Source organism: Ceratina calcarata, unplaced genomic scaffold, assembly GCF_001652005.2.
Source record: "Ceratina calcarata isolate Rehan_Ccalc_2016 unplaced genomic scaffold, ASM165200v1 scaffold517.2, whole genome shotgun sequence".
NCBI lineage: Eukaryota > Metazoa > Arthropoda > Insecta > Hymenoptera > Apidae > Ceratina > Ceratina calcarata.
Window position 1 is genome coordinate 559661 of NW_017176301.1, and position 27074 is coordinate 586734.

At 49.9% G+C, this 27074-nt stretch overlaps 1 protein-coding gene across 11 annotated transcripts in view; it reads left to right on the forward strand.

Moving 5' to 3' along the window:
• LOC108628361 (Kinesin heavy chain 73) overlaps positions 1-27074 on the forward strand; it is a 49655-nt gene that overhangs the window by 12578 nt on the left and 10003 nt on the right. For 3 of the 11 annotated variants that reach the window (XM_026816416.1, XM_026816411.1, XM_026816414.1), the window contains exons 3-20: positions 18312-18475; positions 19242-19510; positions 20402-20649; positions 20794-20911; positions 21027-21239; positions 21565-21828; positions 21968-22217; positions 22318-22460; positions 22536-22883; positions 23149-23848; positions 23949-24170; positions 24253-24519; positions 24620-24802; positions 24870-25061; positions 25173-25466; positions 25551-25726; positions 25864-26032; positions 26546-26560. In XM_026816416.1, the coding sequence (XP_026672217.1) occupies positions 18312-18475; positions 19242-19510; positions 20402-20649; positions 20794-20911; positions 21027-21239; positions 21565-21828; positions 21968-22217; positions 22318-22460; positions 22536-22883; positions 23149-23848; positions 23949-24170; positions 24253-24519; positions 24620-24802; positions 24870-25061; positions 25173-25466; positions 25551-25726; positions 25864-26032; positions 26546-26560 (4235 nt within the window). The remainder of the gene's footprint in view (positions 1-18311; positions 18476-19241; positions 19511-20401; positions 20650-20793; positions 20912-21026; positions 21240-21564; positions 21829-21967; positions 22218-22317; positions 22461-22535; positions 22884-23148; positions 23849-23948; positions 24171-24252; positions 24520-24619; positions 24803-24869; positions 25062-25172; positions 25467-25550; positions 25727-25863; positions 26033-26545; positions 26561-27074) is intronic. The other 8 variants (XM_026816415.1, XM_026816417.1, XM_026816413.1 and 5 more) reach the window with 5 other exon arrangements.

Genomic DNA, 27074 nt, shown 5'->3' on the forward strand with positions numbered 1-27074 from the left:
GATAAAAAGTAACGACCCGATCGGACGATCGCGCATCCTTAATTTTTTACGATGCCGTTCACGTATAAACAGATTTCTGTCGAAAAAATGGGCGTCTGATGATGATGGCGTCTTTGATGCATTTGCTAGTAGAGTCGAAATTAAAAGGAGAACACTGGTTTCCGTTAACGTTCCGGTTCACAGATCGAGTCACGATCCGAGTTTCGAAAGTGCTAAAAACTTTGAGCTACCTTGACAAACGTTCAGTACGCAGGCGTGAAGAAGAACCGCTCAACGAGTATCACTGTTCGCCTAATCGTGAGTCACGTTTAAAAACAAGAGTACGCAAGCGTTTCGCGGTATAGTTAATTTTTGCGCAAACCGTTCTGGAAAGCAACGATTTCTTTTTGTTCTATCGTACGGAAATTGAATTCGCACGACGATGCGAGCGATTCAAATGCGACGACTTTCTCCGATCGTAAGCCGTGAAAGTGTACGAGTTATCGTTAATATCCGTACGCTTTGTAAAGTAGCAAAGTCCAGTAGGAAACGATCGGTATGATTTATACTCGTCCATCAGTCGTTGGTTAAAATTATTTCCTCGTTGATTCGCACCTCCTCGTCTACGAGGCTCTCGCCTCTTCTTTCTCGTCCGCGTTTCTTACCTTGGTTACTTGCGTCGCGGTGGCCGCGGTAAAAGGGGTACGAACGAGGTTTGCGTCGACGAGGTTGGAAAGCAGGCCAGTAGGTAGGGTGGAAGGGCGAGGGAGGACGAAACCCGGGAGGTGGAAAGGACATCTAATGCGGGCTTTTCTCGGGTCGAGGACGAAAATGGCAAGGACCGAAGGACGGATCCCTCTCTCCCGCTTCCTCTCCCGCTTCCTCTCCCGCTTCCTCTCCCGCTTCCTCTCTCGCATTCCCTCGATTTTTCTCTTCCAACAATTTCTCCCTGTGCTGCCACTATTTCGTCTTCACGTTTTACAGCGTCCGCCCTCGCGTCTGTTTTTCTTCCTCCCTCCCTCCCTCCCTGGCCTCCGTTCCTCGTCTAATTTCGCGTAATGGCAGTGAACATTCTGTTAACTTGACGGCCCGTTTCTTTCACGCAGACCGCGGCTCGCGTTTGGCTCGATTTCTCGGCAAACTGGAGCTCGTTACTTCCTACCGTCTCTCCCTTTCTCAGCCTCTTTCGCTTCCCTTCCTCTCGTCGAACGTTACGTACACACGTCGTTAGACAATCCATTCCTCGGTGTCTGCACAGGCTTGGAATTTTCTCGTTTCAGTTACCGTCGAAGGAGTACGTCGGCTCGATCATTATCCGCCCGATTCTGTTGCTACTTAGCCCACCATTGTCTGCTTCATAGTCCCGCAGTTAACGAGACCGACTGCGCCAGCTGCCTGCGATCTAATTTCACTAGAGCCATGTTATCGAGCCTCCGACCCGTATTTCGAATTCTCGCTTTCGCGAGTGTGTCCACGTATAATCGTGATCCGGATTTATATAACTCGCCGTAAAGTCAAGCGAGTCGCCCTCGTCATCCTGAGACCCTTCCAGTTCAGACGTCGTGAGACCGTTTTCAGATCGATACGGATCATCGTCACTTTTTACCCGGTTCAAGTGGATCTCTGCTCGTTTCGGGATCATCTCCGCCCACCGGTAGGTGTATGCAAATACCGAATGGACGTCGAGAAGAGGATCTGATCGTGGTGCAGCTTGAAATTTAAACGTCCCCCGATCTCTGTACCCGATTTTCGGATTCAGCGGCGGCAATCCAGAAAAATCTCACGTATCACACAGATTATAATTTGACACCATGTTTCAAATTGGGAGTTCAAGTTTCTCGTCCCCACTCTTCTTCCCCGTCGGATGAAAAGTTTCTTTCTTATTCGTCGGTCGTCCTTTGCTTCCGTGTTTCAATTGCAGTAACGGAATCGTGTTGCGCGATAGAAAAATCGAGTTTCCGATCGAGCAGCAACGAGGTGTCTACGAAACACGTATCTCTTCCCCTCGCTTTTATTCCCGTTTCCAAGTATCGTGGGATTTTCTTACGCTGAAAATGGAATTCACCGAAGCCGACTACGCGTCCATTCGTCCTCCGTTCCCGACAGAATTTATATCACGTTTCACGATCGACTCGCGTTCATCATCGACCGTGCACTCCGAAAATCAAACGACAAAATGCACTTCCCGTATCGATGTCCAAGTGCCAAATGATTCGTCAACGAATCCACAGCACGATTCGTTCCAAGATGATTTGTGTATCACTGGTGCAGAGAAAATCTCGTACGGTCCAGCGTGTACGTGAGAAAAGATTATTCAGGTACGCGCGTGGACGGTCGTGCGATTCGAGGTCGAGATTCCCAAGGGTCTATAAAAGCCAGTCACGAACGAACCCTTTCGACGGAAATAACGTTTCACCGCGTGCGTGCACCTTTATTTCAGGGTATATTCGACGACCCACACCTGTAATCTGTTTTTTTGCCGCGTCGATATCTCGGCCACGGAGCCGGCCGATAAATTTCGATCAGCTTTTTCGACGGGACTCGCAAACTTTTTTACTCGTCACAGCCGAGAGCTTGACGAGCGTGAAACGTGCGAACCATTCGTCTTTATAACGGTGTATCACGACTCTTTTCGCGGTCCATGCTATTCCTCTTTGGTGGGAGATGAATCGCGTGCTTACGTCGCGCAGTTCGATCGGAAAATAATTCGTTCTCGAATCGACCCCATTTGGCGAATCCACTGTATGCTCCGCGTACTCGTCTCGACCAGAGGTTCGAATCGTTCCGACGGTCGGACCAACGCGAAACAGCAACGACTGATCAAAGGCGGGCGAGACTGGACAACGGAGGGAGGATCGATTATTCCGTCGTTTCGAGGGGACGCGCCTCCTTCTGCATCTTAACATCCGGTGACACGGGGCCACGAGGTCCAACAGGGTTCGCGCACTCGACACGCGGAGGAAAACAATTGGAGCACCGAGCGGAAAGGAAGAAGACGCGGCACGGATAGTTAGGAAACCGTCGCTGCAAAGGAAAACTTGGCTGTTCTTCTCTTCCGTCTTACCACCCTTTGATGCGCCCGCTTTCACTTCCCTTTGCTCCTCGCTCGTCTTTTGTTCCCACCCTCTTTTGCATACTGGGCCACTATTATTCCCGGAGTTTTTCCCCTCCGTCGGCGGAGATAAAAGAACCGTGTGGCGCGGGCGCGTCAACCGTTTCCATTGTCTTCGGTAAGCTTTCCGACGGCTGTCACGACCAAGTCTTCCTTTCTCTTCACTGAGAAAATCTCGTCGAATTCGCTGGACGGCCGAACATCTCCACCGCGTTCGATTACGAGATCCTCTCTGAACAAATGAACGTGGCTCGCTTGGCTCCACCGTGTCCACCTGATTTTTAATTACCCAGCCTGCCACGTACGAAATGTTTTTTGCTCGAAACGAGATGAGATCAGCCGTACGCTCGCACAGTGTGACACCTATTCACGCCTCACGTTTGCGCCCTATTCAATCCGTTGCGGCCGTTCCGGGGCATCGATGCACCGTTTCCCCGCGGGCATCGATGCACCGGTTTAATCTCGAGCCGGGGACCTTGCGCCGCCACCGCGCCGGTTTTGTTCCGTGCCCGAAGGTTCGGGATCTCTTCGCGTTGAACATATTGAAAACTGCCACCCCTGTCCCTTGGTGTATGCCACGTTAAATGAACGTCAAAGCCTTTCTGGTATTTAGGCCGACCCACTGTACTCCTCCGTCCATGCACGTCGCTATCGGCCGTCGTGTCTCGCGCCGTTCGTTATCAACGTTGCCATGCTCCATCGCAATTGGAAAAAGAGGATCACCGAGAGTGCACTTCGGAATCACTCGTCGATCGATCCACCATTTCTTTTCATTCTATCCACGTGTCCTCTTTCAACAAAATGAAAATGGAATTTTATACATTCTCTTCGTGATCATTTTTTATTTAACACGATCGATCTCCAAGAGACGTTTCGCCCGTTATTCCTCGTTCTCCTCGCAGACAAAAGTGAAATTTAATTTACGATCCAGTCGCACGACAAACGAACGTCGAACGTCCGAGTCCGTGTTCCGATGCAATTTCCTTTTTCAGAAAGAGCATCCTGGCGAACGTTCACGGTCAACGTTGTTTCAATTAAAAGACCGAACGTTCGGTGCAAGAAGATGAAGAGAAGACGAGACGGGGCGGGAGGCACTCGATCGAATATCGATCCACCCCAGGGGTTTTGACCGCATACGTCGGTTAATCAATTTCCAGTTCCGTTTCTCGAGACTGTTTGCCGCAGCGTGATTCGATTCGAGTCGAGTCGAATCGTACTTGGGTGTACGAGGAAACTGGCTGGCTGGCGGCCGTGTTCGTCGCTTATTCTGGAAAATTAACCATCGGCAGATGGTTCCGAGACGATCGTAAGGATTCCCGGCGGCTCGCCGATCGTTCTTAATCCTACTTTGATCGATTCCGTGTGCGGGAACCGATTCTCGCGATGCGTGAAATAAGGTCGCGGTAAGCACCTCTGGAATTTCCTTAAACAACATTTCAACAGCGTGACGGCGCTCTACGTGACTACGCTTCTACTTTTAACGAGGTCCACGCTTGGTTCATCGGATCGTATCTCCAGAGAGAGAGAGAGAGAGAGAGAGAGAGAGAGAGGCATTTTTTCTCTCGTTGACTCGAACGATGATCGGGCAATGGCCAGTCCCGCGGGGTATGCATCACAATTTGCCGAATCAGTGAAGCGACAACGGAAACGTTAGTTCGCGTTACTCTCGTCTCGTTACTCGATCGTTGAACGTGCGAACGACACGCGACTCGTTCGCTGCCAACGAACGCTCTTCTCTTTTCTTCCTCGCTCGGAAACCGAACAACCAAACACGTCGATCCGGTTCGTCGTCGAAAAACGACATAGCTTCGATTCACGCCCGGCCTAATTCGATTTAATTTCCGCTTTGAAGATACTCGGAGTGAAATTCGTATCGTTTCCTCGATCGTGCCGACCGTTTAAGCGACTCCGACTTCTCGGGTCGACGAAGCTCCCTTAATTACGTTCTTGATTAAGCTTCTGGTTTCCGAATACGAATCGTCGAAGGCCGAAACCTGTTCTCCTTCTCGGATTCTCTAACAAATTGTTAAACGATTCGACGTGTCACACAATACAGAGATGGCACGTTCGTCTCTCGGAGATGATGCTGGAAACAACTTCTTTTGGCGGCGGAGACACACCAAATTACTTGCATCCGAAACACGCGTGCCCGTGTACTGGAGGCAGCGGACGGAATACCCGAATTCGTTCTCGTCCCTACGAAACGCGTCGCGTCTCGCGTGACGTCTGTTCCTTCCGATCTCGGATTTCCTTCACCAGTTTCGTAGGTGTAAATTATTACACGCGTACGTGCAGAACGTCGTTATGGACGATTGGGAGAAGAAAATCAAGTTCCCCAGTTGGAAAGGTTGATAACGAGGTCGGCGACGGAGCGTGGCAGCTCGATAATGAATGGCTCGCGGCCGATGAATGCAAAGCAGCTGTTTCGAATCCTGACAGGGAGGGAACGGGGGTGCAGCTTAATTAACAAGTCTCGCCGATTCGTTGAAACGGCGATCATCGAATAAGGACTAATCGTCCGTTCGATCGTCGTTTCGAGATCCGAATTCGTCGAGAGCCTGGCAATTCCGTCCTCTTGAATTCGAATAAAAATTATGGTTCATCGAACGAACGCATTTGGAAATGCAGCCGGAAAGGACCGCGTAGCTGGTAAGTAAGTCCAATTAAAACGTAGTATGTACAGCGGTAATTTGGGTCGAATAAAAACTGCATTTTCTAGTCGCGCGAGTTAGAAACACCGAGTACCTGTGTCCCCGTCATTTTTAAACGTTTCTGTGAAACGAACGCGACCACAGTGAAACGTACGTGTACGATCACGACGATACGCCACGAGGAACGTTTCCGCGTCGAAGCAGAGGCCTCGGGAGATTCGAACGAACGAATGAACGAACGTTAGCTCTCTCGAAGCGAGCAAACAAACTTCCGTACTCCACTCGGGTTTTTATTCGAGAAGGAGAGACGGCGGCGCGGCGTAGGCAAAGAATTTGCAGAAGCAAACTCGGCATTCCCGTTCGTCAGCAAATAAAATTTCACGCATCGAGACGTGCGCCCGCGCACACACATACAGAAAGTGTGGCTGTGGCGACAACGGAGTCAGAGAGATGGCGGGGGGTCGGTTTTAATTATTCCTCGAATATCGCTCGCGCGTGCCGAAAGTCGTTAAGCTGCAATTCCGCGCGTTTCCCGAAAGGATAAACGAATTTTTGCCGACGATGAAACCCATTGAAAACGTATACCGTTTCGATATGACCATCATGGACAACTGTGCAAATCGCATTTTTCACCCTGTCATTTCTCCTCTCTCGACTTTCGTTCTTCTTTCGTTCGTTTCACAGTTCTCTGAAGAGAACGCTGTTTGCAGAACACCCTGTTTCGTTCGTCGTTGAAGTCGACAGTAGTGTACAACGACGGCTGACAACCGATTCGAACGATTCACAAGATCTTGAGAGAATAATACAGTCGTCGCGATACGTTCTCGCTACCATCCGCCCGAGTTCGTCTGCTGCCGCCCACGTACCGCGGGACCCACGCGTAGAAAGCGATTATTTTTCTTCGTCGTACGAGAGGAGCGCGCGCGCACACACGCGCCGATAATAAATTTCGCGTTAAACCCCGTTGCGAGCCGTTGCAATCTCGAAGCTCGCCGGGAGTCGGCGAGCGAGTGTATTGCGGCAAAATAGAAAAGCGTCCGTCTTCTCGATCGACTCTCGGAACAGCGGTAGATTTCGCTGGGATTGGGCTGAGTGGGAGAAAGGACAGGCTGCTCGCCGTGCTCGCCTTTTTACAGCGAATCGTATTTTCCAGTCGGTGCGTTGCGTCGCGGCTGATTTATAACGGCTCGGGTAAAATACCCGTTGTGACCATTGTTTTCTACGTTGCCCGAGCCGTACACCTCTTCCTTACGTCCGTTTCGCGTCACGCCTTACCTGCCTGCTGCTGCTGCTGCACGCTCATCAACCAGTCAAACGATAAACATGGTAAACAGATTTTTTATCGTCACCGTTTCAGCTGTGCACCGAAAACAGCCAGGCTATGAGAGAAAGGCAATATCTCGAAACACCCTCAACAGGTCGTTTTTATTAAAATCACAATATCCGGCGAGGGTGGAGTCGACACAGTTTCGAGACAAAAGACCGTGGGCGGAGTCTCTCTGTTATCTCGCCCGCGAGGATGCTTTCGCTGGCCAGCGGACAGTTCGCTGCCGCGAACTAAAACCATTTCTCCTGTTACGCCACCCGTCGTGTGGGAACACGGGCTTGATTGTACGTACAAACAGTGTTCGAGACAGCAGTCGGTGTCGCTTTCCACCGGGAAACCGTGACAAATTAAACGAGTCGCGATCCTAAAAACGCAGACGACGTAAACGTAATTATCGAACGAACGGAAAGAAAAAGAAGACGAACGAACGAGTCGACTCGACGAGCTCCACTTTCGCGACGTTCATCGTAGTCAAACGGTAATTACTGGAGGCACGGTTCGGTGAACGAAAAAATCCTCGCTGTTGCCCGCCGATTTTCGATCGAGGATCGATGCGCCGGAACGCGTTAATCGTTCTACCATCCTTAAATTTTGCTTGGAAAATTCGAACTCTGTTCCTCTTCGGCCGGCATCTCTTATCGCGGAGAGAAAATCACGGAGATGCACGTCGCCGCACAAAATCACGCGAGATGATACGCGTCGGTACGCCGGTAAAACACGCCGTTACACGTAACAAAGGAGCAAGGTCAACAATTTACTTGGCAGCGAATTACTGCGAGATCGATCAGAAGCGAGAATGAAATTGGCTACCGGCTTCCCATTGATTCGCGGCACGATTCGAACGATCAATGGTAAAGTCTAGTCACGTAGCCTGGCGTGTAACGACGGACGGGTAGGGGGGACAATCGCCGGAAGTGGCATGTTTGTATCACTTTGTCGCTTTGTATCGGTGTAATTCAAAAGAGTTACGTATTATGTCACTCGCAGACTCTTCCGTTTGCCGCTGTCGTTGCCCGTTACGAGCGAGCCTCGTTCGAGTAGGAAAACGAAACTGGACACTGTCACGAATCGATCGGAACTTTTCACATTCATACACGGCTCGTTCCCCTTTTCGTCCAGTTCCGTTCGACCGACGTTCGACCCTTTCGAGTCGGTCACGTGATCTCTCCCCCGAAGAGATGGTTTCCGTCTCGACTTTTATCCGCGACCTCCGACTCGCCGAGCCACCGGAAGCTCGATACGCTCTTGGTTCGTACAACGAGCGTATCTACGTACGTCTACGTACATAGACCAACAGAAAATGTGAATACATAGACGTGGCAGTTTGAAAAGGAACGTCCGTTGAATTTGGCGCTCGGTGACGGTATTCAAGCCGATCTTCGCCAAGATTAAATCCGACGAACCACCCAGTTCCACTACGTCCCTTCCTCTTGCTCGCTTCTGACGGCCGAAAGTGTCAGAGGTTTCCCGCTCGGTATTTTCGTTTCGAGGAGCTGACGAACTGCAATTTGCATTGTGTCGGATGAGAGCAGTGAGATCACGCGAGCGGAAGTCGAGCGACGTTTCCCCGCGGGAAAAAGAAACTCTCGCAGATCGAAAGTACGTTTTCCCCATTTCGAGATCTCGTCACGTTTTCGAATGCGTCAGACCGCGTAAACGCGACATTCCCTCGATCATGGATCACGCGTCGAGGTCAAACGATCGCCGCCGCGTAACGCGGATTGGAAGACGCGTTTTTGTTTGCTGTCTTTGTTGAAAATATAGATGGACAGTGTCTATTCGAAGCAGATCGCGTCGTTTCCCGTTTATCGGCTATGGCCGTGGTCACAGCGTTCGAGATAAATTCGAAAGAGATCCAGAACGTCATTCAGTCGTTTGGAACTCGTTCGATTACACGTCTCGCAAGTCCAGAAGCTGGACGCTTCCGTTTCGATAGGATCACGCACGAGTTTCCGATAGGACGGCCCTCTCGATCACCGCTTACACGCTTTCGCACTCCGCCTCGGAAGAATCACTTTCTTCGTAGCTCGAAAGCGTACCGAAAGCGTACCGAAAGCGATTCTACTCGACTCGCCGGTTAACGATCCGCGCCGATGGGCCAACTTCGGGCTCGTGCCCCTGGCCCTTCTGAATTTCATTTTCGTGTCGATGCAATTTCAAACGATCCTAACGAACCGTATTCCAACGCAATGAATCCAATCTAGCTGATCGCATGTACTCGAGACACTCGATCGTTTGTCACGTAAAAGTCGAGCGATCGTCCCGAATGACAGAAGGAGCATTTCCTAGCGTTTGACGTTTCATGTACGAGGGGCGTGGCCCAGTAAATCGTGCGATTCACGGGGTGCGAACATCCGTGAATGGCCAAGGACGACAGCGCCTTTGTTCCTAAGTTTCTCCAGAGACACGTCACGGAATTAGGGTAGGAATCGTTGTCGGCGTGTCACACGCTTGGCCGTGTTTCCCCCTGTCGGGACTCGAAACCGGAAGTATTCGATATCGATTCTGGCCGACGTAATCTCGAATCGGGCCGTTCTACATTTCGCGTAATAATATATCGCGACGTGTCGCGTAACGTACGCGTACACGTGATGAACGTCCTCGCCGTTATCGGAGATCAGAACGCTTTTGGTTCGAGATCGGCCAATTGGCAACAGTCAACACTGACTGAACATCGACTGAACAACGACGATCGGGAATCGTCAACTGTTGTTCGGTTCTCGAGAACGACCAACGGAATTATTTGGGTGCACAAAATATGGTACGCGTTTCAGCCGGCGAACAGGGTGAGGGGGAGCGAACGTTGCGGAGCCGCGTTTCGTTCTATTTTCACCGGAAACGAGATCGATACGCGACCAACATCCGTGGAAGCGTGGCCGCAGTGTACGACCGCATGGTAATGCGCCCTGTTACGTAGACTACGGCCACGGGTACTTATACGCAAAAATACTGGCGCATAGTGGCGATCATGCTAGACTTGCCAGCTCGAGGAGATCGAGCCCGAGAAGAGCCGGTTCTTCTTCGCAGAAAGCAGAAAGTAGAGTCCGCCAAATGTTCCTCTACTCCCTTAGTTACCGTGCTACGACGAATCAGATAAAGTTTCATCGGTATTTTGAAATCGTTGCCTCTCCACGAGGAGACAACGCGCGATCAAAGTGAAATCCGTTCTCTTCGCTACTGCTATTACTTGATTGTTCGCGGTATTTAGTAGGAACGCGATCCTGTAATTTCACGGGAAATATCGATCTCTCTGGCCCCGTGACAATTATCGTTATCGTTATCGTTAGCTGGCCTTTATCCGCAGTTAATTAGGTCGGGGTTAATCGAGGCGTTGATTACGCTGAACGACGACGCGATACTCGTTTTCAGACTTAACACTGTTCGGGAGAGAAAGTTCATGATACTGGCAAGAGTCGCATCGCGGAAAACTAGGCCAATGGCCTTCGAAACGATCCGGGCTCTAGATAAATTTCTGTTTAATTTTCGTCTACGTAAACTCGTCGTCGTCGTCGTCGTCGTCGAGTTTTACCTTTACATCGCCCGTAAACGATAACCACCAGCGAAGTGATCGCGCATAATTTATAATCAATCGGCGTGCGTTTCCATGCCGAACACATAACTTTTCTTATTAAAACTCCAGGATCGATCACTTTCAAAGTACGTTCTTTGGATTTAAAGTTATTCGATGAACGCTACGATTAAATTTATTGGAAATTGCTTCCATACACCCGTTCCCTTTTAACGCGATACGTTCAATATCCCCGCTGCTGCTCTCTCTCTCTCTCTCTCTCCCTCTCCCTCTTCGTTCCTCGAACCTCTCGTCCGATCGTTCTTCCATTACCAGTTGAAATCACAATTCTCGAAATTCGAAAGAAGATCAAAAGAGGCGTTGGTTTGTCCCGAGGTGAAAAATTGTCGCGAACCGGGAACGAAGAGATCGTGGAGAACGACCCCAAAGAGATTCTCTGGTATTCACGACCTACATGTTCTTGATTTTCAACACCATTTCACCGGGATCATATCCGTTCCTCTGTCATGCTCGATCCATTACACAGGTCTCACTAGGACCAAATGAAATTCCTCGTTTCGTCCACCGTGTACGACTTCGCGACACCCTTAAAAGGCCCTTAGAACGTTTCTAACTATACCGAAAGATTTGCACGAGCGGCTCGATTTCGTACTAATTAGACGTACATGTATGGCGTACACGTACGCTCTCTGAGAGAGGGAACGCGTACACGCGTGCTCACGTACACGTACCCGAAGGGGTTTCAGGCCGTGGAGACGCTCGAAAATCCGCGGGGTCACGAAGTTGCGTACACTAATTAAGAATCTGGGTTAATTACGCGCGGCGCGGAACGTGCCGAACTTCTCCGCTTCGCGGCCACACTTGGTGAACACAGAAAAATAATAACGTTTCACTCCGACGTCCAAGTTGGCCGATGAAACTTTCTAAAAAGAAAAAGAAAAAAACGGTTCTGAAGCGATCAAGAGGCGTTAGAGGGAATACGAGAAATTTCCTTGGACGGTGGTGATAACGCCGAGCGAAGGAAATGAATCCACCGTCGATCATCGTCCACTACGGCGCATAGGCAAGTCTCAACGTCGAACCAAGTGTACACGTACCCGTAACATATGCCCGATCTCGCGACATCAAAGGATTTTTATACGAGGATACGAGATGACCGTTCACGACGGCGCGTTCAAATCAGATGAAAACGAAAAAGAACCGGGTTATCCTTTCAATTTGCCAAATCAATTAAAACGGGTCGAATTTTTATCTGTTGAAACTGTGATAACCGTGCTTCTTTTTATTCGGAAAAAAAAAAACAAGATAATAACGTGCACTTTAAAGAAGGAAAATGTCGTTTCAAAATGGATACTGGCCGAGTGGAACGAAAGTTTGCCGTGAAAATTTCCGTGTCTGAATGCTGTTTCGGTGAGACCTCAGCGACGGCGGGCCCTGATCAAAATTTGTGAGATTAACTTTCTTATCTCGAGCCACAAGTTAACGCTTCCAATGAAATCGTATCGGTGCGCATTTTCACGACAATAGAATCTCGCTGGAACAACTTCCGGCGAGCGTAAATATTTTTACCTGAGAAATCGTCGTCGAACCGTTTCCGATCGGACGTTTTATACGGAGGTTCGTGCGAATTTTATTTATCTGTACCGCGTTCTTACACGTCGCGTCGAACCGTGTTCCAGTCGTCAGATCTCATAGACAACGGAGTTCCTCGAATCTCGCGACAATACCCCGGGCTCGTTAGCTTCGGTACAGCTGCTCTTGGTCTTCCCACTCGAACGTCTCGTCTGTATCGCGCGTTCATCACGATCGCCTCAACGAGCTGTTGACTGGAGACTGGTGACACGCGCGGGGTCATCTCTCACGCGACGTCAAATTCAATTTACCGCGAACCTAACCGTGAAAGCCTACTCCTATTGCCTGTATCCGGAAGCGTACGAAGGATTCTCCGATCCATGAATCGAGGGCAGTCCATCGCTTACGAACACATAAAAAACTACACGAACTCTTCTTTGAAAGAAGAACTTGGACGACAAACCGAAAAGTTGGACGACACGTTTTAGTTCGGAATTAACTTTGACGCGACGTATCACAGCGATTCCAGCAGAAACGACATGGAGTTTTGGCGAACACGCCCTGGCTCGCGAACGCTGATCCAGCGAAGCGTTCGAACCGGAGCCAAGCAGCGCCCGCGAGATCAGCGGGCAAGCGAAAACGACACTAATCCGCTGATTCCCGCGGGAACCGAGCCTTGTCATTGCCATGAGAAATTAGATACCGTCTCGTCTCGTTACGCCAGCAGCGTGCTGGAAATCGAGACCCGTTTCTGAGGGAATCTTGAAACGAGAACGAAATTTCTTTACGACTCAAACTCGTCAATTGCTCGACGACCGGTCTCTGAGCATGAAATGATCTTCGAGTAGTCGCTACAGAGAACGTCATTGACGAATATCGGCGATCTAAATACGGAATGAGACGAAACGGTGAGAAGCAAATCGGCGCCGCCTGCATCGATTGGACTCGTGTCAGAAGGAGGAAATCATAATTTAACGTAGCGTGCCGTCTATATTTCAAGAGTCGAAAGATACTTGACAGTCATTGTGAAGGCGCCAACGGTGATACTCGAACGTATCTCGTGTACCTGACAAAAGAGGAGCGATGCAATATCGGAAGTGAAGGAGTTTCGATTCAGCCACTGTCGACGCGAACAAGTACATTCCGTACAGTGAATACGAGAAGTACGGGTCGCACGTATGAACGCGTCGCTGTACTAATTTTCATTCGTAAACAATTGTTTGGCCGTTGCTGTCACAGAATCGGTATCAGTTTCGTCGGTAGGACGGATCCGGAACACGGGTGTGACCGGAGGTGTCGCGTCCACTAAACTTTTGGTCGAAACGATATCGGAAGGAGGCTGGCCGACGGCCAGAAGGCTCCTTCTCCGGAACGAAGAGGAGGAGAGATCAGATGCTCGTTGACACAGAGGCCCGACCACCCCCGTGCCGCTCTTCATGCCGGGGAGTTAGAGGAGAAGAGTAGAAAGAAAGGAATCGCGAATCTCTTGGAAACGTTTCACGAAAGCTCCGACGGACGCGGGCTTTGTCAGAACCCGTGAAACGCGTCCGTGCAAACGAACCATTGTCGCTGTCTCGAGGAGAGTCGCTCTCCGTTTTGCATCGTTTGCCTGCTCGTTCTTCTTCTTCTTCTTCTTCTTCTTCTTCTCGGTCGAAACTCCTCCGTTCCATCGAACGCTTACAGAGCGTAAAAAATCTGGACACTTGTTTCGGATCTTTTTCCAATATTTCGTACACGTTTCTAATTACCGCGCTAATCCGTCAAAAATAAAAAATCGAGAGATTTTCTCAGACAAGGGTATCGCGGGGGATTATGACGGCGTGGTACGAATTATATTACTCTTTGAGAACGCGTCCCGTCGCTTTCTTATTCTGCCCGCGTAACGACGTCGCAAATTTTAATGAATTCGCGTCACGAACCTGCAGCGACGGCTTCTTCCACGTAGGAGGAAAGGGAAATATTTCCGTCCCATCGGGGTTAGCCGAGTCTGACGTTCTCGTTTCTCGCGGTTTCCGCTGTTTATTTAAAAATTAACGAACGATTTCTCACTTGGAAACGTGATTCGCCTCGAGCTCCAAAATTTGGCACGACTCGTCGATCGGCATCATCACAGAAACATCGTCGCCGCGCAAAGAGCTACCGGTTACGCTTTCATCCAACCGGTTTCTCGTGCAATCCCCATGACTCGACCGGCACGTGTCCATCGTTATGCCTTCTCGTTACGCGCACGATAATTAACACGGTCGTTGATAGATCGGCGTACAATGCAGGAGGATATCACGGGGCCTCTGTCATCTCGTCGAGTCTCGACGACTCGCAACCCCGATCGGTCGTTTTTAATTACCGCAATTAAAGACACTCGTGACTGAAATCGAAAGGCATAACAACAGGTAGACAGCGATGATTCTCTGCCTCTGGTCGAACGTGTAAACGTGGACCGGAAGCGAGACCTAGACAGATCTGCACACGACCGTTTTTCGAGTGGTGTTGTCACCCAGCGCCTCGTTCCGCATGGCATGTGCACCTGTGGACAAGTGGAAGAATAGACGGCACTTGAAACAAGTATGACCAGAGGCGAGCACGATTTCACGTAAATAAGTTAGAGGCCGAAAGATTTTTCGTACAATCTGATAGACGGAACGGCGGGATGAGGAAGACAAGAATCGATGCCGTCGGACGGTTTTTAATGTTTCACAGTGTTATGAATAAAGAATGAACGTTGTATCGCGGGCACGGTCGATAGGAACATTTCTCAGGGACGTTCCTATATATATTTCCCTCCCATGTTGCGGCTACGATTTGTCACAGTGAATCTTAGAATCGGTTTCCGTCCTGTCCGTGGAGTTTCCACAACAGGATTCTGTACCTTTATCGTTGGTACTACTTCCGTCTGATCTGCACAGCGTGAATGTCCGCGAGAGTACAAATTGTACGGCGTTCGGCGTGACACGAGTAAAGGCAAATTTTCGATGAGACGGAATCGTCACGGTGGAATCGCACGAAACGACGGTCTGGACAGCAGACGGTTCCGAGTTCCCTGACACGGGAGGGACAACGCGTCGGCATATTGCTGGCCGTGCTGCGCCAGCGACGACTACCTTAATTAAGTTTACCTTCGTTAAAGGCCCGATTCACTCACTTCACTCCCCGTGCACATCCGCCGGGTCGACCAGCTGCCGCCTACACTACAGCGTTCCATTCCCCGATTTGCATCCTCTCTTCCCGTCGAAGCCCAGCCTCGGCCATGGACGATTCGAATTCGTTTCACGGGTCATATCGGACCATCCGACCGATATTGTATATTCATTCTCGAGACTGTGCAAACGTGAAAAAAATCTTTTCGAGATCGCGTATACAGACTTCTTTGCCCCTGCGCGTTTCCAAATTCCAAGTCGACAGTCCACATCGAGTGGACCGAAACTTGAGAAAGCTGCAGCGAGGCGAGGAGGAGAGTCGTACCAGGCTCGAAATTTGAACGAATTAAAACGTACCTTCTTCGTTTAATGAAGTTAGAATTTAACGAGTTTCACGAAGTAATGAAAGTGCTCATATTTAAAAAAAAGAACGACATTGACGTTCGACGCAGTTCGACGAAGATCAAGTGGAACGGATTCTAATTGTGAGAGGAGGCAGGAGAGGCTAGGTCTACCGTAAAATGTTATTAAACGACGACGACGACGACGACGACGTCGTCCGTGAATCGTGGCCAAGTTTGACCGGACGAAAAGTCGGTAAGAATCGAAACTGGAACACCCACCTCGAACCGTAGTCGAGTCAGACGTCATGCGCGAGCATTTATGCCGACCATTATAACCCAGTTTCATTGCCTGACCACCTGTACACTTGTACTACTGACGACGAGTCTGACCACCGCAGAGGCTCGCGTGTCGAAGGCCGTTACGATCTCACCTAAATACATATACGTACCTCGAGTATAGTCGACCCGTAGTCCACACTGTCCAAGGGGCGTTAATAAAAGACCATCCACCCTTTCGTTTCCTAATTTTTTTTTACAGTATCTTTCACGATGTGTGATACGCGACGAGTCTCCGTCGTTGATCAATGAAATTGATCTACGTCAGATCGCTTCGCCAGAATTGAAAATGAGATTTAAAGAAATCGCCGTACGCCATACGCCAAGTCTCGAAGCTCTCAACAGCAACGTGGAGATAGAAAACGAGAGAAACGACTGACCGCTAGCTGTAGCTACGACAGACTCGGAGATCGTTTCTGCTCCGATGGATAATCAAAATTGGTACTTAACGATCGATTAAATTAGCGCGTAGACTTCGTGTGTAACAATTAAAAATCTAAACGGCATTATCGCGAAAGGTTAACTACGATCAGAGATGGCCCGAATTCTTCTCCACCCGTTAGAATCGGGTTTCCCAAGGGGTTTTGTCACGCGATGGTCAGCCGGCCAGCACGAGGGGCTCGGTCTCCACTGAAACGGGGGCGGGGGCTATCGAGCGGACTGCATTACCTTTCGCATCGGGTCCTCGCGTACACGGGTTCGCATCGTGCTACAAAACTCGAAAATAAAACGTCACCTCTCTCTCTCTCTCTCTCTCTCTCTCTCTTTCTCTCTCTCTCTCTCTTTCTCTTGCTCGCTCGCTCTCGTCTCGAGGTCGAACGCCCAATTTGCGTGTGCCAAGTGTTTCCGCGATTCTCGACGCCCGTTTTTTCGACGCCCATTCTGCCAGAGGGGGGAGGGGGCGGCGGCGGCGGTGACCATCGACCGCGTGTTTACACAGACGGATCGAGCTTGCCAGAGAAAAAGGACATCGAGGAAGAACCAGGTATTCTAGAAGGGGTGTGTTCATCGATAGCTGTTTATGGACGAGGCCAGCGGATCAGAATTTTAAATAAGTGTATACGCTGGTCGTACGAGTAATCTCTGTTCCGTCGTTAATCGATGACTTTTTGCGTGGCTCTCGTCGTCGGATGACTTGGTGCACGTCTCGTCGTAAATGTTGGAACGTGCGATCGTCAAAAGCGTCACGTGTAAACGGTTTAGACTTTAGACGTAGTACAGTTGAGAAACGATTGGCGAACCATGGGTTTGCGCTCCCGGGCCCACGGAAATATCGCGGAATGAGTAAACGCGCGACGACGGCGGTGCGACGAAAGCCAAGTGAAACAGCGGCGCGGGGTGAAAATTAAACGAAGAGAACGTGGATCGATGTCGACCCGACGCGACGGGTCTACACACCCGCTGGATTTTTTTCTCTTCTCTTTCTCTCGCCACCACTTTTATTTAGCACGCGTTTCGCTATGGGCTAGTTAATGATTCAACGCGCTCTTTCTCCACACACCCACCGGTGACCCTTGCTCGAGAGTCAAATCGGACTGTTCGATTTCGATCGAACGAAACAACGTCACGGCCGGTTCTTACTCTTAAAACGAAGCGCCGCCGTCCCGTCGTCGGCCAGAAATTTGCCGAAACTACTATCGCGTGGACGTTTTATTTGCGACGCGAGCTCGTTTCACGCGGGTCGGACGAGAAATTCTTCTCGACCCGATCGTCGCGAACGAACCGAGGGCACGGGGACAGTTTCTCACAGGGCCGGGAGAAAAACCGATAGGAAATGATTACTCGGGGAGAAAACGCGACGGGAAATCGATAGGCGGCCAACGCGATTCGTGGAAACGCCACCGTTCGTTCGCCTCGACGAAATCTTTTTGACGTTGAGACGACACGCGGTTCTGGATCCGCGTGTAAACGAGAGAATTCGATCCGAGTAAGTTGTTGGAAATGAAATTGGAAGACTGTACTCCACTTTGCCTGGTTTCATCCCCGGCGGAGAACGTTCAGATTTAATACCGGGAATGGTTTTAGAGAGGGTCGCGAAAGTCCCGCGAGACCGTGAACCGATCGAGGATGTATATCTGTAATTATCGATACAATGTCTCTGCTCTTCCCCGAACCGCTTGGGAACGGGGTAAACGCATGAAAACGGCCGACTATTGAATACGCTCTGATCGTCGCGCGAGAGACCAACTCTGTTTCTATCTATCTCTCGTGCCACTAGAATCGTTTGTGCACAGAAAGTGCATATCGTCCCGTCGCATCGTTCTACGTTCAACGAACGATAAAAATATTTGTGAAAGTTAACGGTGTGCTTTTCCGTTTGGTTGCAGGAGCAAACCGAAAACGTTCGCATTCGATCATTGTTTCCATTCCCTGGATCCGTCCGCGGAAAATTTCGCGAGCCAAGACGTGGTCTTCGACGCCCTGGGCCGCGACATTTTGGACAACGCGTTCCAGGGCTACAACGCTTGCATCTTCGCTTACGGCCAGACCGGTGAGTTCTCACGTAGATCCCCCTTCCCTGACTCTGTTCCGGAGAACATATCCCTCAACAGAGATCTGACGTCGCTGCAAACTTAATTTACGATCTCATATTAAACTCGCTGTTGCGTCGCGACCGACTCCGTCGTTTCGAACTATCCGTACGTCCGGCGGTCCGTCGTAACGGCGGCGCGCCAAAATCCATCCTGAGAGAGTCGTTACCCTTGATCCGTTTCTCGAGGCGCGTCGTCGTCGTCGGTAAGAGGAGGCGACGGGCGAGAAGCGAGAGCGAACGAGATTACGCGCTCGCAAAGGCTTCCGCGTCTTCTCGCACTTAGTCGCCCGCTTGTCATCGATCAATCGGACTTAACTTCTCCGCGCGCGTAGTCATCCTCTCAGAGCACTTGGCTCGATAGGATGTCGTCGCGTCTTACGAACAAGCCGTAGATGAGAGAAGTTAAACCTATTAAGGCCCGTAGAAAACAGTGGTGTCAATTGGGGGTTAAGAGTACGTTGCAGGTACGCGCGCATCGTCGATCGTGTTCAAGAGTCAGGGGTTTCTCTCGAGCGTCCAAGAATTTTCACGGGGATTTAACGCGGCGCGTAACGCGAACGGAAAACCGTTCTCGACGCAACAGATCGGAGATCTACGAGATCGATTTGACCACGACCGACGTACGGTCGACGACGGAGCATTATTATTCTGCTTCGCTCTTTCGTTTTCCGCTCGAGTTTAATTATATCGTAGCGTTCTCTAAAATGGTGACTGATTTCAAAAGGATCCGGGAAATCGTACACGATGATGGGAAGCGGCGAAAACAAGGGTATCATACCGCGGCTGTGCGACAACCTGTTCGACATGATCGCGAAACAGCAAAGCTCGGAACTGACGTACAAGGTGGAAGTCTCGTACATGGAGATCTACAACGAGAAGGTGCACGACCTGTTGGACCCGAAGCCGAACAAGCAGTCGTTGAAAGTGAGGGAACACAATGTCTTGGGCCCGTACGTGGACGGACTCAGTCAGCTCGCCGTAACGTCCTTTCAGGTAAGCCGACCGTACTCTCTCGTACGCCGCTCTCTGTTATCGGTCAGACGCGCGCGATACCTACCCGAATATCTATCGTCCGAAGCCTCGCTCTTGCCATTGTCTTGGAATCGTGTTCAGTCTCGACGAACGAAGAGAGCGCCAATGTTTATGGCCGTCGCCCAGAGAACCGAATCATTTCGCTCGTATTTATCTCTCGTAGTGACCGGCCACTGGCATCGCTCCAAAGCGAAACTGTTGTAATCAATATCTGTCGTTGCAGTGGTTCGACAATTTAATATCTACGATAACGTGCCACGCGCTGCGATCAAGTCGCAGATATGAAAGTTCATTACATACGGTACTCGAACGTAGTACTCATACGATAGTGTTCAATTTGTTAACTACCGGACGTATGAACGAGTCGATGCAACTGTCACGATCGACGATCGATCCAATGACTTTTATCGAACGATCGGACGTTAAATGAACGAAGGTAAAGATACACGATCCGTTCAGAAAGTAAAATCAGGTCGCTTTACCGTGCGGCGAAGGTAGTGGTTACCTCTTTTATGCAACAAACACGTTTCGCGCATACCAGTAACGCGTGACTGATAAGTTTCAATTTGCTTGGTTGATCGTCGACTAGCATCCTTTCGGCCATCGTTTTCTAACGTACGAATCGATCCTGATCCTGATTCGACACCACCAAGGCTCTCGCGAGAATCCCGGAATCATTCCGGTTCTTCTAACGACCCGACCCCCGATTCTCCTGCAGCTGAGCTTTCCTTACAGCTTTTCCTGCACGGGCCCCCCGAATCGCGACCCCGGGCGCCCCGGGCGCCCCGGGCATCGACACGGACGGCCGGGGTAGAGTAACGAGTGTGAGTTGAGTAACTGGATATTTCACAGGACATCGACAATTTAATGGTGGAGGGCAACAAGTCGAGAACGGTAGCGGCGACGAACATGAACTCGGAGAGCTCGCGGTCGCACGCGGTATTCTCCGTCATCCTGACACAGACGCTGACGAACATGACGAGGGGAGTCAGTGGCGAAAAGGTCTCGAGGATGAGCCTGGTCGACTTGGCGGGGAGTGAAAGGGCTGTGAAAACCGGAGCGGTGGGCGATAGGCTTAAAGAAGGAAGCAATATAAACAAGTAAACGATATTCTTTTCTTACTTTTCGTCCGTAGCGTTGCACCTGTGTCTGTCCGATCGAACGTTCGTGTGTACTCGCCGCGGAAGTAGAAATTGCTACGCAAGTATCGCGCCGTCGCGCATAAAACGACCAAATGTTTGCAGATCCCTAACAACGTTGGGTCTAGTCATTTCCAAGTTGGCCGATCAGAATTCGGGAAGTAACAAGAACAAGGACAAGTTCGTGCCGTACAGAGACTCCGTTTTGACGTGGCTGTTAAAGGTAGTAGTGGCAGGCAGTCAAAAGACATTTTCAGTTCGAAGAGAATGGCCGCTGTTGGAGAAATCTTTTTACCTGGTTGCCTTGTTTACGACTGTACGTTTCGTTCTAACTGTAGGACAATTTAGGCGGAAACAGTAAGACGGTGATGGTAGCTACTGTATCTCCGGCCGCGGATAACTACGAGGAGACGCTTTCCACGTTGCGATACGCGGACAGAGCCAAGAGAATCGTTAATCACGCGGTGGTCAACGAAGATCCGAACGCCAGAATTATACGAGAATTGAGGCAGGAGGTGGAAGCATTGAAGGAGATGCTGTTGCACGCAACCGTAAGATGAACAAAATCCATTAACGCTCACGTATTAATTCTGCGTTACGACTCTGTCGCGAGCGATTAAAGCGGCCGGGAGAATTTTAGTGTGTCCACAGTGTTCAGTCGCTTCAGTCAACGAGTCTCGCGAATAAAAATTCTATCAGACTCTTTATCAAGGATCGACGACGATGAACCTCGATAGATTTTCGAGAAAATTTTTCGATCACGCGAGCCCGTTTTAATCCGGCGAGAAGAGTCGAACGGAGAAAGTTGCACCGGGGTGAAAATTGCTCGAGGGTCAGTTTCTCGACTCGAACTTCTTTTCTGTTCGAAATGAAAAGGGGCAGGGATCGATAGTCGGCCAGCAACGCACAGACATAACGGAGAAGCTGTCGGAATCGGAGCGATTAATGAAGGAAATGTCGCAGACGTGGGAAGAGAAGCTGGTGAAAACCGAAAGGTTGCAGCACGAGAGGCAACAGGCGTTGGAGAAAATGGGTATCAGTGTACAAGCCTCTGGTATCCAAGTAGAAAAGAACAAGTATTACCTCGTCAATCTGAACGACGACCCGAGCTTGAACGAGCTGCTGGTATATTATTTGAAAGTACGTAAGAGGACATTCCTCACATACGACTCTATACGATTCTCCTCCTCCTCCTCCTCCTCCTCCTCCTTCTTCTTCTTCTGAGAAATAGAGGAATCGTATCGATAAGCTGTATCGCATGTAATTTGTTAAAAATCAGGAAAGAACTTTGGTGGGTGGTCGTTCGGCGAAAACGGACCAAGACATACAGCTGCACGGCCTGGGCATCCTGCCCGAGCACTGCGTCATCACGATAGAGGAGACGGGCTTGTACATGACGCCGTTGAACGGTGCTAGATGTTTCGTGAACGGCACACAGGTCGTCGAGAAAACGCCGCTGCTGCACGGCGATCGAATCGTCTGGGGAAATCATCACTTCTTCCGGGTTAATTGTCCCCGAAGTGCAACAGGTAACGATCGACGTTATCGGATCGAATTCTTGGGAGATCGCGATCTCTGATCAGCGAACGAGACGACACAAGACACGCGCGTTTGTTCTCTGTTCAACAGCGATCAACAGCGAGCCCCAGACGCCGGCACAGAATATCGATTACAATTTCGCGCGAGAAGAACTGATGCTGAACGAGCTGTCGAACGACCCCATCCAGAGGGCCATCGCCAGACTCGAGAAGCAGCACGAGGAAGACAAGCAGGTGAGAGACAGTCAGCAACGGTGGAACTTTAACGAGTGAACTTGATGTTCAATGACCGATTACGACGACGTTTAGGTCGCGTTAGAAAAACAGAGGCAGGAGTACGAGCGACAATTTCAACAACTTCGTAACATCTTGTCGCCTTCGACGCCCTATTCTCCGTACGTACCGTACGATCCTCTGAGAGGTAGTCAGAGCGGTAAACTGCCCGCTTGCACGCCAACCACGCAGATGCGAGTGGAGAAATGGGCTCAAGAAAGGGACGAGATGTTCAAGAGGAGTTTGGGACAATTGAAAGCGGATATCTTGAGGGCGAACGCGCTGGTACAGGAGGCGAACTTTCTCGCGGAGGAGATGGGAAAGCAAACCAAGTTCAGCGTCACCCTGCAGATTCCGCCGAATAATTTGAGTCCAAACAGAAAGGTACGCACGCGATGAAACTGGTAACGCGCGAGCTCGCGAAACCTGCGATTCATCGCGTTTCGGGTCGTTTACAGTCTGTTAAATGTTCAGATCGTCTCTTTATACGTTTCTTTCGTACGTTTTATGTTCTCATCCTCCTTCTCCTCCTCCTCCTTCGTTCACGCTTCATTATTTATATGCGCACGTTCCTTTCGTCCTTTCAGTTTACGTATTTTTCGTTTATTCATTCGTGGTCGTTTTTCTCCCACACTCTTCGATACGATAGAGTGTATTTTTTCAGCGGGGTGCGTTCGTCAGCGAGCCTGCGATTCTAGTGAAAAGAACGAACATGGGCAGCCAGGTGTGGTCGATGGAAAAATTGGAGAACAAGCTGGTCGACATGCGGGATATGTACGAGGAGCGAAAGGATCCGAACAATTGTCAACGATTACCTGCCATTAAAGACGAAGTGCCCGGAAAGACTCAGGACCCGTTCTATGAATCGCAAGAGAATCACAATCTGATCGGCGTGGCAAATATTTTCTTAGAAGTTCTCTTTCACGACGTACGGCTAGATTATCACACGCCGATCATCAGCCAACAGGGAGAGGTGGCCGGGCGACTGCAGGTCGAGATCAGTCGAATATCCGGTCACTTTCCCCAGGATCGCATCTGCGAGGCGGCGTCGGAATCATCGAACGATTCGACCTCGTCGGAACCGGAGGACTATTCCGGCTCGCCGAACATCGCGTGCCGCGTGACCATCAAACAGGCGACCGGCTTGCCCCTGTCGCTGAGCCATTTTGTGTTTTGCCAGTACATGTTCTGCGGTCACCCGGATCCTATAGTGATCCCGGCCGTGGACAACTCGGAGCAGTTGAACTCGAACTGCCAGGCGGGACAACGAGACTCGCTCGTGTTCAAGTTCAATGACACCAAGGACTTCACCGTGCCCATCACGGAAGAGTTCATCGAGCACTGTGCTGGTGAGCGTATTATTTCAGATCGACCGGATCAATAGAACAATTGCCAGATACTGTGCATGTATATTTTAATTAACGCGACTTGGTATGTATCGAAACGCAGAAGGGGCCTTGAGCATAGAAGTATGGGGACACCGAAGTGCCGGATTTTCGCGAAGCAAACCGGGCTGGGAGGTCGAGCAACAGCTCGCCAAAGCCAGGTCTCTGGCCGATCGATGGTCGGAGCTGACGCGAAAGATCGAGCTGTGGATCGAAATACAGGAACTGAACGAACAGGGGGAATACTCGCCGGTAGACGTGGTGGTCAAACAAAACACGTGGACAGGTATCGGCCGATTCGGTTCCCTCGATCGTAATACACGTTCATACGCGTGTGCACAATTGAAATTGACCGGTGGTTGCTTCAGGTGGCATTTATCAGTTGCGCCAGGGACAACAGCGACGGATACAAGTTCGCGTGAAACCAGTACAAAATTCGGGAACGCTGCCCATCATTTGTCAGTCGATATTGAACATAGCGGTCGGTAGCGTGTCCGTAAGGAGTCATCTTCAGATTCCGTTGGACAGTTATCAAGACGAGGATTTAAATATACTGCGAGAGAAGTGGAGCGAAGCTTTGATGAGAAGGAGACAGTACTTGGATCACCAGATACAAAAACTCATCAACAAACAAGGTGCGACGGGACTACACGCACCTTGCATAGCTTTTAATCAAGACGAGACTTCACTCTGTGATAGACGATGACTTACGTTTGGTACGATGATTGTATGTAGATAAAACCGAGCAAGATACGGACCGAGAGCAGAGTCTCGTGAGTCAGTGGGTCAGCCTGACGGAAGAGAGAAACGCGGTATTGGTACCTGCGGCAGGATCGGGAATTCCCGGTGCACCTGCCGACTGGAACCCTCCCCCGGGCATGGAACCGCACATTCCCGTTCTCTTTCTCGATCTCAACGGTACGTATCGTCTCGATTTTCGTTATCGACACAATGATTTACACGTGTGTAAAATGTGTTATACCAGCTGACGACCTCTCGACCCACCAGTCAGGGGAAGAAGTGTCCGTGACTGGATTGAATTCCATCTTACCCAAAGAGCACGGCAACAAATTCTACAGTCTGCCCATCATCCGTCGCGTAGAGAAAGACGTCTGCGCCATCGCCGCTTGGGACTCCAGCATACACGACAACATACATTTGAACAGAGTGACGGACGGTAAGTTAGACGTTTTGTAAGTTTGTTTTGTTGTAAAGTTGTAAGTTTCGTTTAAACAGTTCGATGATAATAGAAGGTTCTGGTATCGTTATCGTTTAAAAAATATTTCAGCGAACGAACGGATCTTTCTGATATTAAAAACGACGGTGCGCCTCTCGCATCCGGCGCCCATGGACCTCGTGTTGCGTAAACGATTGGCCCTGAACATTTACAAACGGCAAAGTATCACGGATAAGATTTTCAAGAGGATCGTCCGCACCGATTGCTTGACGCAGACCGGTGTCACTTACGAAGTCGTGTCTAACATACCAAAGGCGAGCGAGGAACTGGAAGATCGCGAGAGCTTGGCGCAAATAGCTGCCAGCGGCGAAGACAACAGCTTGTGCGACGGCGAGACGTACATCGGTGAGTTATCATCGATCAGATCAACGATCTTTACGACGATATTTTCGAACGAGTAAGAATGATCAATTCTCTGCCCGCGTTCAGAAAAATACACGCGCGGCGTCTCCGCGGTGGAAAGTATTCTTACGTTGGACCGGTTACGGCAAAGCGTCGCGGTGAAGGAGTTACTGCAAGCTCAGGGTCAACCACTTATGCGCAAGACAGCGAGCGTCCCCAACTTCTCGCAGGTACTACTGCCTCTCCGCCGTCTCGGACGCACCGTATGCTTTTCGTTTAATTTATTTTTATTTTATCGACGATCAACCACGATTTTGGGTCGCGAACGATCAAACTGCATGCACCCGCGAAGACAAGGGGCGGCGGGGGGCAAGTAACACGAGACGTTTGATGCTTGCAGATCATGCGATCCGACACCTCCATGGATTCTTTGAACGTGACGCGTTCGGAGAGCGTGACCGATCTCAACACCGAATTGAACGGACTGCCTCATCCAAGGCGTGCTTCCATCGGCCACGCCAGGAACGACGAGAACTTGGTTCCCGCGCCGGCGAAACCGTTCGGAATCGGTAAGCAAACCTACGTTGGCCTTTCACATTCATTACATTCTGTATCGACACATTACCGGATTACGACGAATTCGGCGATCATACGTTCTATGATTTCTTAATTTTAAACACGTCGCTGGCGAACGAATCACTTTGATCTAAGACGCTCGTCTTAAAGCGTCAACGATGATTTTATGATTATGGAACGGTAAAATTTATGAAATCATAGAAGGATAAAAGATATCGGTTGGTACTCGGTTATACGTGTAGTATGTAGATCAGAACGACAAATGATAAAGTCTATTTCTTATCGTTCACACGATACACTTTCACTCATTCGCTATGTTCATTTCTCCATTCATCTGTTCACGGATCGTTGCGTAGTAATCCATTCTTTTTTCCTATCGATGCGACATCGCATATCATAATAGAGAGTAAATATATAATCTTTTAATGGTTTCTATCGACAATAGAATTAACACGTTACTGTTGTTCATAATAATGTTTAACGATAACCAACGGTACTACCATAAGTACGACAACAAAAAGGTAATTGAATTTTGACAAACAAATAGATTTCTTGCAAGAGAGTTCTCCTTTGCGCCGCATAGCGTTTTCACTGCCATGACATTTTAACGAAGGCGTAGCGAAACATAGTTAAACGAATCTTCCGTTTCCGTTTTGTTACGTTCTCATTATCGACGACGCCGCCGCCGCCGCCGCCGCCACCGCCGCTGCCGCCGCTCTCGACACAGAGCTTACACACTTCACACCGAACGCAGAGTTTTCGCCAAATGGATTGCTACTTACATTTTAAAACGAACTTTTACCGACTGATTTCCGACACGTTCGTTTCCTTTCAACTTTTTGTTTTTTTAACGATCTTTCAAGCGAAACCATCGTTTAACGCAGGCATGTCCAAACCGCTGTCCGGAGGGCGGTAAAGCAATGGAGAAATTATTGCTAACGCAACGTTGTTTATTTCTCGTTGCCCCTGCTGCGCGCTTGAGCGGAGACGAGAAGTGAACGCGAAGCGCGATATCGACGCGAGTCATACGGCTCT